The 13,952-nt window shown below is 39.4% G+C and overlaps 1 protein-coding gene across 1 annotated transcript in view; it reads right to left on the reverse strand.

Annotated features, from left to right (window-relative positions):
* Window positions 1-13,709, reverse strand: part of LIFR (LIF receptor subunit alpha) — a 52,181-nt gene extending 38,472 nt beyond the window's left edge. Inside the window, exons 1-4 of the mRNA XM_010588109.3 lie at window positions 13,346-13,709; window positions 11,081-11,189; window positions 6,733-6,869; window positions 884-1,047 (exon numbers count right to left, since the gene is read on the reverse strand). Of these exons, the coding sequence (XP_010586411.2) occupies window positions 884-1,047; window positions 6,733-6,869; window positions 11,081-11,189; window positions 13,346-13,484 (549 nt within the window). The 5' untranslated portion in view covers window positions 13,485-13,709. The remainder of the gene's footprint in view (window positions 1-883; window positions 1,048-6,732; window positions 6,870-11,080; window positions 11,190-13,345) is intronic.
* Between the last annotated feature and the right edge of the window lie 243 nt (window positions 13,710-13,952).

The following is a 13,952-nucleotide window of genomic DNA, read 5'->3' on the forward strand; positions in this document are numbered from 1 at the left end:
TTATTTTAAAAAGAATTAACATGTATAAAAGCATTTAGAACAGTGAGAGGAATGCAGTAAGCACTAGATATGTACCAACTACAATTATGACTTATTTTAGGAGCATAATAACATGGGTTGTCAGAAAGGAAAAAATGAAATATAATACTATTTTTCACCTTCACTATCCTATCTATGTATCTACGCAAATAAATTTGAACATCATAAGATGGTCCTCTAGTTCGTAAACCTGTAACTAAGCATATTTCATATCCAGTGAGGAAGAAAATACTATAAGGATAAAGAGGGAATTACCATGTACCAGCTGTCAAAACTTTTCACTATTTCTCATTACTCCTTACATTAAGAGCAAACTAAAAGTAGGTCTTAAAGAAACCATTTTTAAACAGGATTTAAAAACTAAGGGGAAAAAAGTGTATGTACTAAATATAAGAACATTTTTTCAGAGTCTGATAAATTCGAGCTTATATATACAAAATTTCTCAACAATTACTATATGTGTATGTTTTAAAACATTTATTTTTACATCTACAATTATTAGACAAAGATAAAAATAGCACACTAAATTATATGGACACATTTCTGTAAAAACATGCATATAAAAAAACGCTAAATACACAAAGATGGTTCTTAGCATGTTCAAGTGGCGGAATCACGGAGTATTCCTCCCTTTATTTCCTAAATATCCTACAGTGGTTCTACATTATTTTAATAATTAACAAGTGATTTTTGAAACACAGCATACGGTTTGTAATGAACTCTGAAAGGAAATCCAACCTACTTGATAATCCAAAAGTTCACTAATAATACCTTTAAAATCTTTAAAAAAAATGATTCAGTTTAATATCATATAAAAATTAATTTTATTTTTGTTGAAACTTACTAATGTTACAATTTCCATCTTCTTTTTACGTAGAATTTCAATTTGCCAGGTGACATTTGAGTGGTGTGGAAAAGCAGAGCCCTTATCATTCCACTTTATGTGTAATGCAGAAGTTGAAAAATCAGCAGTCAAGTTCAAGATCTCTGGAGTATCTGGGATTAAGGCTTAAAAAACGAAAACCAAAGGTAAAACTAAAGTAAGTAATGATTTTCATATTGCAAGTCCATTAATCAACTAATTTTAGACTTCATTCCTTCTTGACCAAAAATAAATAATCAAGAATGAAAACTCTTGGGCCAATTACTATAAAAAAAGATAACGTATGTTTATTTACAGAGACAGCTCCTAATAACAATCATCTGCTGGCTATTCTGAACCCAGAATACATTTTCTAACACAGCCACTGGATCCCCCACAAAACTGTAGTGTCATCCGGTCTGAACTCCGGGACCTACAAGTAGGTAACATCAAAGAGACGTACAAGAGCTTCCTTTGTATCACTGCCAGGTCCGGTCTCAGAAAACGACAAAATACAGAACACCTGCTTTGGTGAAGTTTTCCATCTGTCTCCTCTGCAGCCTCCTCCCTCATCTCCCAGTATCAGAGCCCCTCATGCTGGGGAGTGTCACCACCTTGAGGACTGACACGTGATATCACTGGTTATATCTGTCCAGTTGCCATTCAGTCAATTCCGACTCATGGTGACCCCATGTGTCAGAACAGGATTGTGGTCCACAGGGTTTTCATTGGCTGATTTTTCAGAAGCAGATGGCCAGGCCTTTCCTCCGAGGCACCTCTGGGTAGACTCAAAGCACCAACCTTTGCACCACCCAGGGACTCCTATCGCTGGTTATAGACATGACTGATTAGCAGCAGGACTGCAGGAAAGACTTAAGGCACTGAGTTAGGAAGCCAGTGGGCTACTGTACAGAAGCAGTGTGAGATCAGAAGCATTTCAGTTGCATATCACTGTTTAGCAGTGGTATGCAACACAGTTTGCAAAAGATGGAGACAAGAGATAAGATGATCAATTAGGAGACAGCGAAAACCCAGATGGATTACTAAGGATAAAAAAAAAAAAAAAGTTTTTTGTTTTTTTTTTTTTATACTAAGGATATGGACTGTAAAAACACAAATGAAAAAGAAAGGACAAAATCTGATGGGTATTTCAAAGAAATGACTGGTTCTTTTGATGGATTTGTTATAAAGAGAAGGGGAAACATCTAAGATTTCTCTTAAGTTTCCGGCAAGCAGCAAGAAAAAAAAAGGAATCGGGAACCAGTGTGAAGAGACAGAGAAAGACTGGATGTGGAAGACTAAGTGTCAGGGGAGAAAAGATGATCAAATGGCAGACTCTACAGAACAACAAAAAGTCAGAACTGTAGGTAAAGACTGAAGAGTAACTCGCAGAGTGTTGCTGAAGAAACAAGCAGGAATGCACAGAGATAAAACAGCAACTGACAGCTACGGCCCCCGAGGAACCAGAGATGCTAGCCAAGAATCCTGAGAGAGTGTGATAAAGAAGCAGAAAGCAAACAAGAGAAACCCAGGATCACTGAGACTAAAAGAAACTGGCTCTCACGTGAGCCAAATAAAACAGAGTTCAGCGACCGAGAAAAGAATACTCACTTTGGTGCGGGCACCGTCAATATTTGACAAGGAAGTTTGGAGAGCAGCGGGCTCTGAAGCTGCGTTACAAAAGACAAAGAGGAAAACTATGCTCAAGGGTTTGGGCATCCAACAGAAATAAACTAGTTAAGTTAAAAAAAAAAAAAAAGTTAGCAGAAAGAAGTAAAGTATCCTTGTAAATCTTCAAGTCTTTATGGCATGGGTAAATTACTGAAAATTCTGGATTAATGGAAAATGAAGCAGGGCATGAGCTTGTTCAGTTCTATGGAACGCAGGCTTTCTGGCACGAAGGGCAGAAAGACCTGGAGCATTCTTGCATGTTTCCTCCTCCAAATATAGTAAGGTGAAGGGCATTTAAAGGAAATGCAGAGACACAACCTCTCTGATCTCATTTCTACCCTAATCATTCCTCAGGAAGCTCAAAGACCAATCAAATAAATCAGGGAAAACAAAGTGCAGGAGTGCGCAGCGGGAGGAAAGCTGAATTTGCTAAAGAGCAGCAATGGTAGAGCCAACCAACATAACTTAGTTAGTCCTGGTCCTTTAAAAGATATGCATTTACTAGACTTACCTAAATTGTACTGGCCAGTGCTCTACACAGGACTCACGTGAAAAAAAAAATAAAATAAAATGAGCCACCAATAACACAGCTATGCAAGAACAATGGAAAATGCTTTATAAGGGACGTTTTAAGTAGGAAACCACTTTTCAAAACCGAAGAGCACAAGCCAATGTGGAGCAAGAAGCTGTTTCAGTGCCAGGTGAGAGCCCAAGGTGCTACTGTGACCAGAACAGAGCAAGGGGCTTCAGACAGCTCAGGGCAAGAGGGGCACAAAGGAGATTCTAAGAACGGGGCTCTTCCTTCAAATGACCCCAGATGTCACGAGGGAATAAAGATTATGAAACGTGGGAGTATTTCACAAAACGACACTCATCTATTAAAATGCTTTCCTCCCTGAAAAGTGTACATAACTTAAATTTTCTCTAAATAGCTGTGAGCTACTGTTCAAAACATGTCATATCTAATATGTCAAGCTAAAGACAATAATAGCTACAATTACAAACACCGAGATTAAAAAAAAAGCCGGACACCCACGCACTTTTTTCCTCCCTTTTCTTCTTATTAGTGGGTTTATTTAAAAAAATACATGGAGGTTTTTCCTAAGCTCCCATGTTCTGTTATCTGCATTTCTTTCCAGCTTAAACAAACACTTGATGACAATGTTAAGTTGCTTTCTAGAAACTCAGAACTTTTCAGCTCAGGGGAAAAACTTAATCAAAGACTTGCTTGTTTATTTATTAAGCTAGTCCACCTTTATACCCGGGTTCTTCCTTCAAACATCAGGAGGTCAGGAACTTCCCCAGCTCTTTTATAGGATCTTCGTTAGGATCCAAATTTTCAGGTTATTTTAAGAAACTTAGTAAAAGACTTTTTGTGTGCTTCCTCTTGCTATGTAGAAATATACATACACATATATATATGTATGCGTGTATATGCATGCACACACATATAAATGCTAAATATCTTCCTTGCTTTATACGTTTATCATACATCATCTTCTGATCTGGATAAAACTTAACTTCTCATAAATTTAGTAGCAAATTACCAAAGTACCCAAGTCTTCTCATCCACACCTCTACTACCACTTAAGAGCTTCTTCTGCACACGCTGAGGCATCTATCTTGCTCTTACATTCACGTAATTTGCTTTTCAACTTTAAACTTTAATCCAATCCAGTTATTCTAATCATGAGCAGACCCATGAGTAATAAAAATGCTACCAATAAATCAGGTGATATGCAAAAAATAATGAAGCATTAATTGGGACCGAGTTACTCAAAGAGTCTGTCTTGATTTGCCTTTCTGATTTTTTCTAACACTGTCATCTTCCTAGGTAAGAAGGGTGGGTACCTACTCCAACAATCATTTATCACAAACTGGCTCTCTTACGGAATCCTGGAGATTTTCAAAATCTAGAATAAAATTAAGTTAGAGTCCTCACATCTTACTATAAAATAATTACAGAGGGATGAAAGATTTAAATCAAGCATGAGAGCAAAACCAAAAACTCACAGAGAAAAATATCAAGAGATTCCATCTTGATGAGAAAAAAAAAATACGAACTTGGAAAAATATTTGCAGCAAATATGACAGAGTCAATAATTATAATAGAGACTTCTTGTGAACTGCGGAGGAAAAAGATGACTAACACAAGAGAAAAACTACAAAGGACATGAACAATCACAAAGAACAAAATTTGTTTTAAAAAAGAAATGCAAAAACAACAGAGACATAATTCAAGGGCTATCAGATTGGAGTGGCAAAAATAATAGACATAGGTAATACCCAGTACTGTCAAACATGTGCAGAAGCAGGCACGCTAGCTCCTGAATTGCAAAGAGGTAAAAAGTTTTGGAGAACAATTTGGCAATCTACGCCAAAAGCCTTTAAAAAGGGAATATCTTTAAGCCAGCAAACACAATTCCAGGAATTTGGTCTACGCAAATGGTCAGACAAATTCACAAAAATGTTCATTAAAGCACTGGTGGTTGTTTTTGCTAGGTGCCTTCGAGTCAGTTATAATATCAAAAACTGGAAATAAAAATTTCAATGTCAATAATAGATCACTTAATTATGAAACCTCCATTCAATGGAATACTACACAGCCATTAAAAATAATGTACTTATATAGATAATAACATGAAAATATATCTGGTATGTCTTCTGTTCAGCACTTATAAAGTAATATGAACCCTACTTCTATGTATATGCATACAAAATATATTTGTTAATAGTATTTCTCTCTGGGTGCTGAGATTATGGCTGATCTGTCTTCTCTATAACTCTTTGCACATTTGAACATTTTGCAGAGAATGTACTACTTGTTATTATCAAAAAGAAAACTTGACGAGATCAAAGTTTATGATTTAAATACAATTCATATATGCCCAATATATTTTAAAATCTCAAAATTTACCATAAATTGGGTTTATCATAATCTATTTTATTATTAACAAAATATTCTGGCTTGGAACTCACATGCAGCTATAGAAATGAACACATGGCTCTTCTCTCATTATCTTGAAAGACAGCCCTAAGTAGCACGATACACTGACCCCACTTTAGCCAGAAAACGGGACAGGCTCTACATTCCTGGACAGCAGGCTTTGTGATTTTGCTTCCATCTGTGCTATGTAAGATATGGGCCAATCAAACATGCATCTCGCCCATATTGGACAAATAGCCAAGTTAATTATATTTTATTTCCCTTGCTTCAAAGTGGGTCATCCTTATAAGACTCATTACAATATCACTATAAGGTAGTCTCATAACAGTTGTTGGGCTGACAAATCAACTTGCCCCACCATTAAAAGAGTCAAGACTAATAAGGTTTGTATGGTATTGCTGAGGAGCAAAATCTCCATCTCTACCAGCCTAGGTTTATTTGGTGCTTCCAATCTGCTCTAGCATATGTCCTACATATTCAATCCACAAATCTGCTGTAAATTCCTGCTGTGTTCAAGGCACTCTACCAGGTGCTGGGTGTTGAAGACAAAGTCCCTCTCTCATGGAACCTATATTCTTGTGGGGGAGACACACAGTAAAGGTAATGACATAATAAATTATAAACATAATTATGGCAAGGGCTACAAAGAGAAGTACAGACTGCCCAACTTAAAAAAAAAAACAAAACCAAACCCAGTGCCATTCAGTAGATCCCGACCCACAGTGACCACCAGGACAGAGTAGAACTCCCCCGTAGGGTTTCCAAGGAGCGCGTGGTGGATCTGAACTGCCGACCTTTTGGTTAGCAGTCGAACTCTTAACCACTATGCTACCAGGGTTTCTGATTGGCTAAGGGTATGGCAAGAAAGGAATGGGATCTCCTTTGGAAATGGGTAGTCAACAGGTATCTAAGAAACTCTGAAAGGTATACAGGAATCAACAAGGCACAGGGTTGTTAAAGGAAGAGTATCAAACTAAGGGAAGGATCTTGAACTCTGTGATATCTATTTTGACTAGAAGACAAATCAGCTTTCTTCCTGATCTCAACTATAACCTACAGTCCATAGTCAAGCTGCTGGTAGATGTAAGTATTAGTGTAACAACTGGAAATCAAAAGAACGGTAAGTTTCTGTCAAATAAGAAAGCACCACAATCTAACAAAAGAGGTGTTCTGAGCTATTTTAAAATCAATTTTCTTTGAAGTAAATACTTACAAATATTTTCTTCATTTAATATAAATTTACTTATAGAACTATGATTATGTATAGGATTTATTGATATTTCATGATCACCAGGTAATAGAGCTGGGATTTTAGTATTTGTTTTCTCTGATCGATAACAAGAATTAAACCTGCAAATTAAGAAAAAAAAAAGACATTTTAATTTAGAAGATAAAATTATAGCACAATTTTCACAAAAACTTCAGTAACACAAAGACAATATATATTCACATATACATACATACATACATATATATATGTTGTCATGTGCTGTTCAGTCGATTCTGATTCAAAGTAATTCTATAGAAGGACAGAGCAGAACTGCTCTACAGGATTTCCAGGGCTATGATCTTTATGGTAGCAGATCACCAGATCTTGTCTCCTGTGGAGCTGCTGGTGGGTTTGAATGACTGATCTTTATGTTAGCAGCCAAGCGCTTAACTATTGGACCACCACGGCTCCTTATATAAATAACTTACTAGGGTCAAATGGTATCTGTTCTTATGACACAAATTAAAGCTTTAATTTATAAAGCAGAATATGGGAAACGCCGTATCTAATTATGTTTAACTCAGGTTCTACTGTGGTTATTCCATAAACATGCAATTCATCGACTCTGTCACCAAATTTAACAGACATCGTTCTAAGGGAGAACATGTATCATATCAGTTCCTCATTAACAGCAACCCTAAATGAATAATTACATCACAAATAAATTCAAAGCAAATACACCTGAGTAACTCTGAACATAGCACTTAAGCATCACACTTAGGGTGGAGTAGATTTTGGCTCATAGCAGCTCCAGCGGACACGAGTAGAACTGCCCCATAGGGTTTTCTGGGCTATAATCTTTACAGAAGCAGATCCAAGAGCCGCTGGGTGGGTTTAAACCACCAACCTCTCGGCTAGTAGCTGAGTGCTTATAGATTCTGCAGTAATCTAGTGCAATGCCAATACACAAACCTGGAGCACCTTGCTCCAACAGTGCGGTCCAAAGATCAGCAACGGTAACATCACCTGAAGCTAATTAAAAATGCAGAATCTCAGGCAAACTACCCTTTCCAAATCCCACCAAGACCTACTGAATCAGAATCTATGTTTTAACAAGATCCCTGGATGATCTGTGTGCACATTAAAGTTGGAGAAGCACTACTCTTCCTTGGTCAAAGAAGTACAGAACATGGTCCCTTCTGCTTTGAAGCGATGAGTATCAAATATAAATTGGCTTCATAGCATGGTAGTTCTCCTCATTCTCTTTTGTTAAAGAATTAAGTCATGATTATATCAGCCTTTTAAGAGTTCAAAAACCCTTCTTCAAATTTAAATGTGAACTTGTAACAGAGTTATGTATACGATACAACTACCAGAAAGGAAGAGAAACACAGTAATGGGGCTGACAGGCAGAAGAGGGGTCTCGGTGGCAGCAATTCTAGATGGAGAAACAGATTCTGGGAGGCTAAATAACTTGTTCAATAACAAAATGCTAGGAAAGGTGCAGAAGAGGCAGGTTGAACCGCAAATCTGGTTTTTTCAGTTGGTCAGAAATTTAGCCTGCGCTACCCTTGCTAGCCTTTCTGTGATGGTTCAGGTTGTGTGTCAACTTGGCTGGGCCATGATTCTCAGTGGTTTGGCAGTCATATGATGTTGTGATCACCTCCATGATGAGATCTGCTGTGAGCAGCCAATCAGTTGAAAGGGAGTTTCCTTGAGCGTGTGGCCTATATCAAATGTAAGTGGACATTCTGGCAAGGCTCAGGAGATTTGCTCCCTCTGGATCCTACAGCTGGCTCCTGTTTGTCTGACCTCTGGTTCTTGGGACTTGAGCTAGCAGCTAACCTTACGCCTTGCCTGTCAATCTCAGATTCATCGATCTTCGCAGCCTGTGAGCAGGAGCCCTGCTCTCTGACCTGCCAATCTTAGGTTCACCAGCCCCTGTGGCTGCATGAATCAGGAAGTCTCTACCCTGACCCACAGACTTGGGACGTTCCAGCCTCTCCAACTGTGTGACCCATTTCCTTGATAGAAATCGCTCTATATACACATTTATATGCTTTACTGTTTTTGTTTCTCTACAGAACCCAGCCTAAAACACTTTCTCTGAGTGCACCCTCTGGGCCTTCATGTTTTCCATACCTAGACCAGCCCACCACACTGTGGCTCCTCACACTGAGGTGGGGCTCATGGATGCTGATGAAACACATGAAACTGGCTACCTGCAGCTCCTTCAAGAACACCCTCAATGTTTCCGTTTTTCTGCCTTGGCACGCACGTTATTCTGAACAAAGCTTTCCCATCAGCTCTGTTTTCAAAATGCTTCCAGTTCCCATGAAGTGTTCTCCCTCATCTCTTCGACAAAAGTGATCTTTTACCTCTATGGCTCCATGGCCCTTCATGTCTCTACACAGCATTTTCAATATTTTTATTACAATTTACATACATTCCTAGTTTCCCCATGAAAATTTTAACTATAGCAAAGGCACTCGATGTGCTCTCTTGCACTCCCGCCCCACCCCCAGCGCCTAGCAAGGCTCCCCTCACATTATTCCCAAAAGACCACAGACTTGAACATGGTTCCAGCTCACCTCCTTCTCAACCTCAAATGATGAAACGTCTTGATGTGCCAGCAACACAAAACCACCTGAATTCTCCCAGTACGTCATGCTATTTCATACGTTCATGCCGTCATGCCCACTACCCTTTCAGGCTGGAATGTTCTTCTGCCTTTTTTCTGCTGAGAAAACTGAGTGTTCCCACTCCACTACTACCCCTCTCTGACAGGCTCTCTGAACCTTGTTCTCCATAGTCTGTGCTCACTCAGCCTTTCACAGGTCATTTACGGCAACTCTTAACCAACAGCACTGTGAATGTTTATTTACTGCAAACTCCTTGGGAGCCGGAACCAACTTCCCGTCTTTGTGGCCTGTGGTACTCAACAGTGCTAGCTGCCAAATTTTTCAGTTCTCCCTTCTGGGCCCATGGCAGGATGGCACTTCCCTGCTACCCTGAAGCAAGCAGGCATGGCAACGAGACTTTATTTGGCCAGAGAAAGTTGTGTCTATCACTTCAGGAAGGAAGCTCTAGAAGCCAGCATGGGCTGTGCTCCCTCTCTTGCCCCTGCCGTGCATCTCCTAATGCCCCAGAGAGTGAGGACCCCCCAGGCTGGGCTCTAAAGGAGAGATGGGGCAGGGATCCCAGCTGACCCTAATGAGCACAGAACACAAGCAGGAAATAAGCCACTAAGATTTGAGTGTTATTTGTTTCTGTAACACAATCTAGCTCTTCCTGACTAATTACTCCAATGCTTAAGATAATGCTTGACAACAGTACACTGAATGGAATGGTCTAAAAAAGAAAAAAAAATCCGATTGTATTTAAATAAACATTTATGTCAACTGACATGAGGACCACTCATCAGTACACGGGAACTCAGCACTGCCACACTGAACAACACCTGCAGCACTGCTGAGCAACTCCCTGCCCTGATGTGATTAGGGAAAAGCAATGGGAATTGCTCTGTCCTATAGGCATCCCAAAGGCACTGACTCTAGGCTTAGAAATCTAGCCCATGCTAAGACTACTTGAGAGGGTGAGGTCGTGTGACAGGCCCTGCCACCAGGCTCTCATTCTCCATATCCCCCTTCTCCCTATAACATAAACCCCATGTGTGTCTAAACACGCTGCCACTCAGCTAGGAGAACACACTTCCCTGCTTCTTATGGAATTGGGTTTAGCCACTTGACTAAGTTTTAGCCAATGAGATGTAAGCAGAGGTGTTGCAGGGATTTCTTGGAAGTCTCCTCAAAGAAAATTACCCTCTTTTTTCCTTCCTGCTTTCTGGATTGCAAACATGGTGGCTACACCCCAAGCACTCATCTTGGACCGTGAGATCATATGCTTAGGATGGTAGAGTAGCATGATAAAGAGGAACTGGGTCTCTGATGGCCATAGACAACACGCTGGTGCTACACAGCTCACCTCCTGAGTTTTAACATGAGGGTAAATGCCTGTTTGTTAAGCTACTAATATTGCTGTTTTCTCTTATGCACAGCCAAGTTTAATCCTAACTGATACAGGTAGACTTGGTTTGGGACAGACCTACCAAACTTCCCCAGAGCAAATCAGAATTCACAGCACAGACATTATTTGTAAAGAATCAAAGTTTTGGCTAGGAGAGGATATTTTTTGTTTCCACACTGACTGATGTTAGATTCAGAACTTCAGGGAAGTGGAGCATGAAGGTTTAAAATTTCATAAAATGTATTTCCAGAAGAAAGGCTTTATGTTCTAAAAGATACGGCACCTCTAGGTTGAAGTTGTGAATGAGTCAAAGTATTTCAATTACCTGTTCTCAATGCAAACTTCATAAAGAGTGTCACGACCAGAGGGTGCTTTCCAAGAACAGTCCCATACTTTTAAATTGTTAGTTATACACTTCAAGTCATGAGGAGCCCCTGGAGAAAGAAAATCACACACCACAGTAGATGATTAACAATGTAAATGCACTACGGAAGGTCAACACACCAAGCCACTTCAGTCGTAAGGACAAGCGTGTACATCTGCATAGGGCCTGGGTCTTTCGTGCAGAGGGAAGCCTGCAGTTGTGGGAGACATGGTTTTATATTTATTTTTATAGTTCTGATTTTAAAAAGCTACAGGTTAAATGGATGAAAGTGGGCCAACCACCCAGCTACTTACAGGTTAAGCTTCTTCTATCAAAAATGCTATTCCAGCAAACTATGACAAGTAGAAACAAAGAGAAGTGACTGGATGCGCTGAATCAAGATGAGGCCAAGAGAGGGCCTGGGGGGATTTTAGTACTCCATCGGAATCAATGCAATGGCAACTGATACTGGTAAACCTCCAATACCCACATTTGCAAAATAAATAAATAAATAAAATAAAACTTTCTGTCTCCCTTGCCAACTAGCACAGCTTTGAAATGTTCTTAGCCAATACTGCTTCACTGCTTGCTACCAGACTGCCACCCTGCACAGAAGTTCCATAAGAATCTTTAGATTTGTATAAAACCTGTTGCTGTCGAGTTGATTTGAACTGCCAACCCTTTGGTTAGCAGCTAATCTCTTAACCACTATGCCACCAGGGCTCCTCCTAATGCTCACTCAAGTCTTTAAAGTAGGTATATTTTATGTGTTAGTCTAAACAACTGAAAAGGAACAAATAATTCAGAAGATTACAATCCTAATAGTGTTTATTCACATCTATAAAATAACATTACATCACATAATACATAAGCACTATACAATGAAAGGAGCCCTGCTGGCGTAGTGGTTAAGGCCTTGGCTGCTAACCAAAAGGTCGGCAGTTCAAATCCACCAGCCACTCCTTGGAAACCTTAAGGGGCAGTTCAACTCTATCCTATAAGGTCGCTATGAGTCGGTATAGACTCGGTGGCAATGGGTTTGGTTTGGTTTATACAACAAAAAAGGACATCTTAAAAAGGAAAATGGAAAGAAAGTAGGTGGTATGAGGGAGAGAAGGGAGAAGAAGAAGAAGGGAAGAAAAAGGAAGGAATGAAACATGGGGAGGAGGAGAGGGAACAGGAAACAAATGCAGTGTAAAAAAGATGTACTTCTACCTCAGACTCTGAAGGTCTCTATATTAACATCCATGAAAAAGTTTTTTCTCTTTGATTTTTACACATGGTTGGCATGATACTCACTTGCAGCAATGAATTACGAAGCTATTTATGTAAGATGGAAAAACAGACATTATGTTACAAGCTATTACATTAGAAATCAGTAGTAGTCATAATAATAAACTTATTTAATCACTGACATTGAGGGGAAAGAGAAAATCTGTTTAATTACAGAAATAACATAAAACTAAACCAAGGAGCCACAGGACTATAATGCTCTTTATGGGAATAAGCTAGGTGATATCTAGACAAATATTTTTACTACATCTAAATAAGATGATAACAAATGGTGTATTACTAAAAAAAGGTATTTTGATTTCATTTATATGACATTCTGGAAAAAATAAAATTATTGAGACAGAAAACAAATCAGTGGTGGCTAGGGTGGGATGGATGGACAGACTGCAGAAGGGTCCAGGGGACTTTTTGGGAGTGATGGAACCATTCTATACCTTGATTGTGGTGGCAGTGGTTACACGACTGTATAAAACCAAACCAAACCGGTTGCCGAAGAGTCAAATCCGACTCAGTGACCCTAGAGGACAGAGCAAAACTGCCCGCATAGAGCTTTGGAGGCTAGCAGACTGCCCTATCTTTCTCCCATGGAGTGCCTGGAGGACCTGAAATGCTGGTTTTTTGGTTAGCAGCTGAGCGCTTACCCACTGTGTGGTTGTATGACTATATACATTTGTCAAAACTCACTGAACTGTATCTTAAAAAGGGTGAATTTTACTGTATGTAAATTATACCTTAATTTAAAATCAATCTCACATGTCTTTAATAGTCTTTTAAACAGAAAACAAAAAATACATAGAAAAAAGATAAAGAAATGGATTTTGACCATCAAAACCCTGAAGGATCCAATAAAAGAAAACAAGATGGTGTCAAAATCAAAACAATAACAAACTTGCAATCAGTTCACTCTCTTCTCTACGACTCCGACACACTTACCCTTCTTCTGGCTATTTACTTGGTTCATTAGACACAGCAGAATAAACGACGATAAGAGCCACTGGAAATTTGAACTGGTCTTCATCCTTTTACTGTCCACCATCTCCAACGGCTGTCTCAAACAGAAGTAAATGTCCATTGTCTGTGCAACGCAGTCAGTCCTAGATTAAGATAAGGATTTCAAATGATATTCAAATTGCTCCAAAGAGACACCACTATGCTGTGCACCAAAAATAAAAAAAAAAAACCATTGCTGTCAAGTCGATTCCAATTCATAGCAACCCCACGTATTTCAGAGTAGAACCGCTTCACCGAGTTTTTCTTGGCTATAATCTTCATGGAGGAAATCCTGGTGGCATAGTGGTTAAGAGTTTGGCTGCTAACCAGAAGGTCGGCAGTTCGAATCCACCAGGCACTTCTTGGAAACCCTGTAGGGTAGTCCTACTCTGTCCTATAGGGTTGCTATGAGTCGGAATCAACGCGATGGCAATGAGAATTTTTTTGGTTTAATCTTTATGGAAGCAGATTGCCAGGCTTTCTTCTGTGATGTCTCTGGGTGAGTTCAAAGCATCAACCGTTAGGTCTGTAGTCAAGCCCAAACTGTTCA

The sequence above is a fragment of the Loxodonta africana genome, chromosome 2 (genome assembly GCF_030014295.1).
Source record: "Loxodonta africana isolate mLoxAfr1 chromosome 2, mLoxAfr1.hap2, whole genome shotgun sequence".
In the NCBI taxonomy this organism is placed as follows: domain Eukaryota; kingdom Metazoa; phylum Chordata; class Mammalia; order Proboscidea; family Elephantidae; genus Loxodonta; species Loxodonta africana.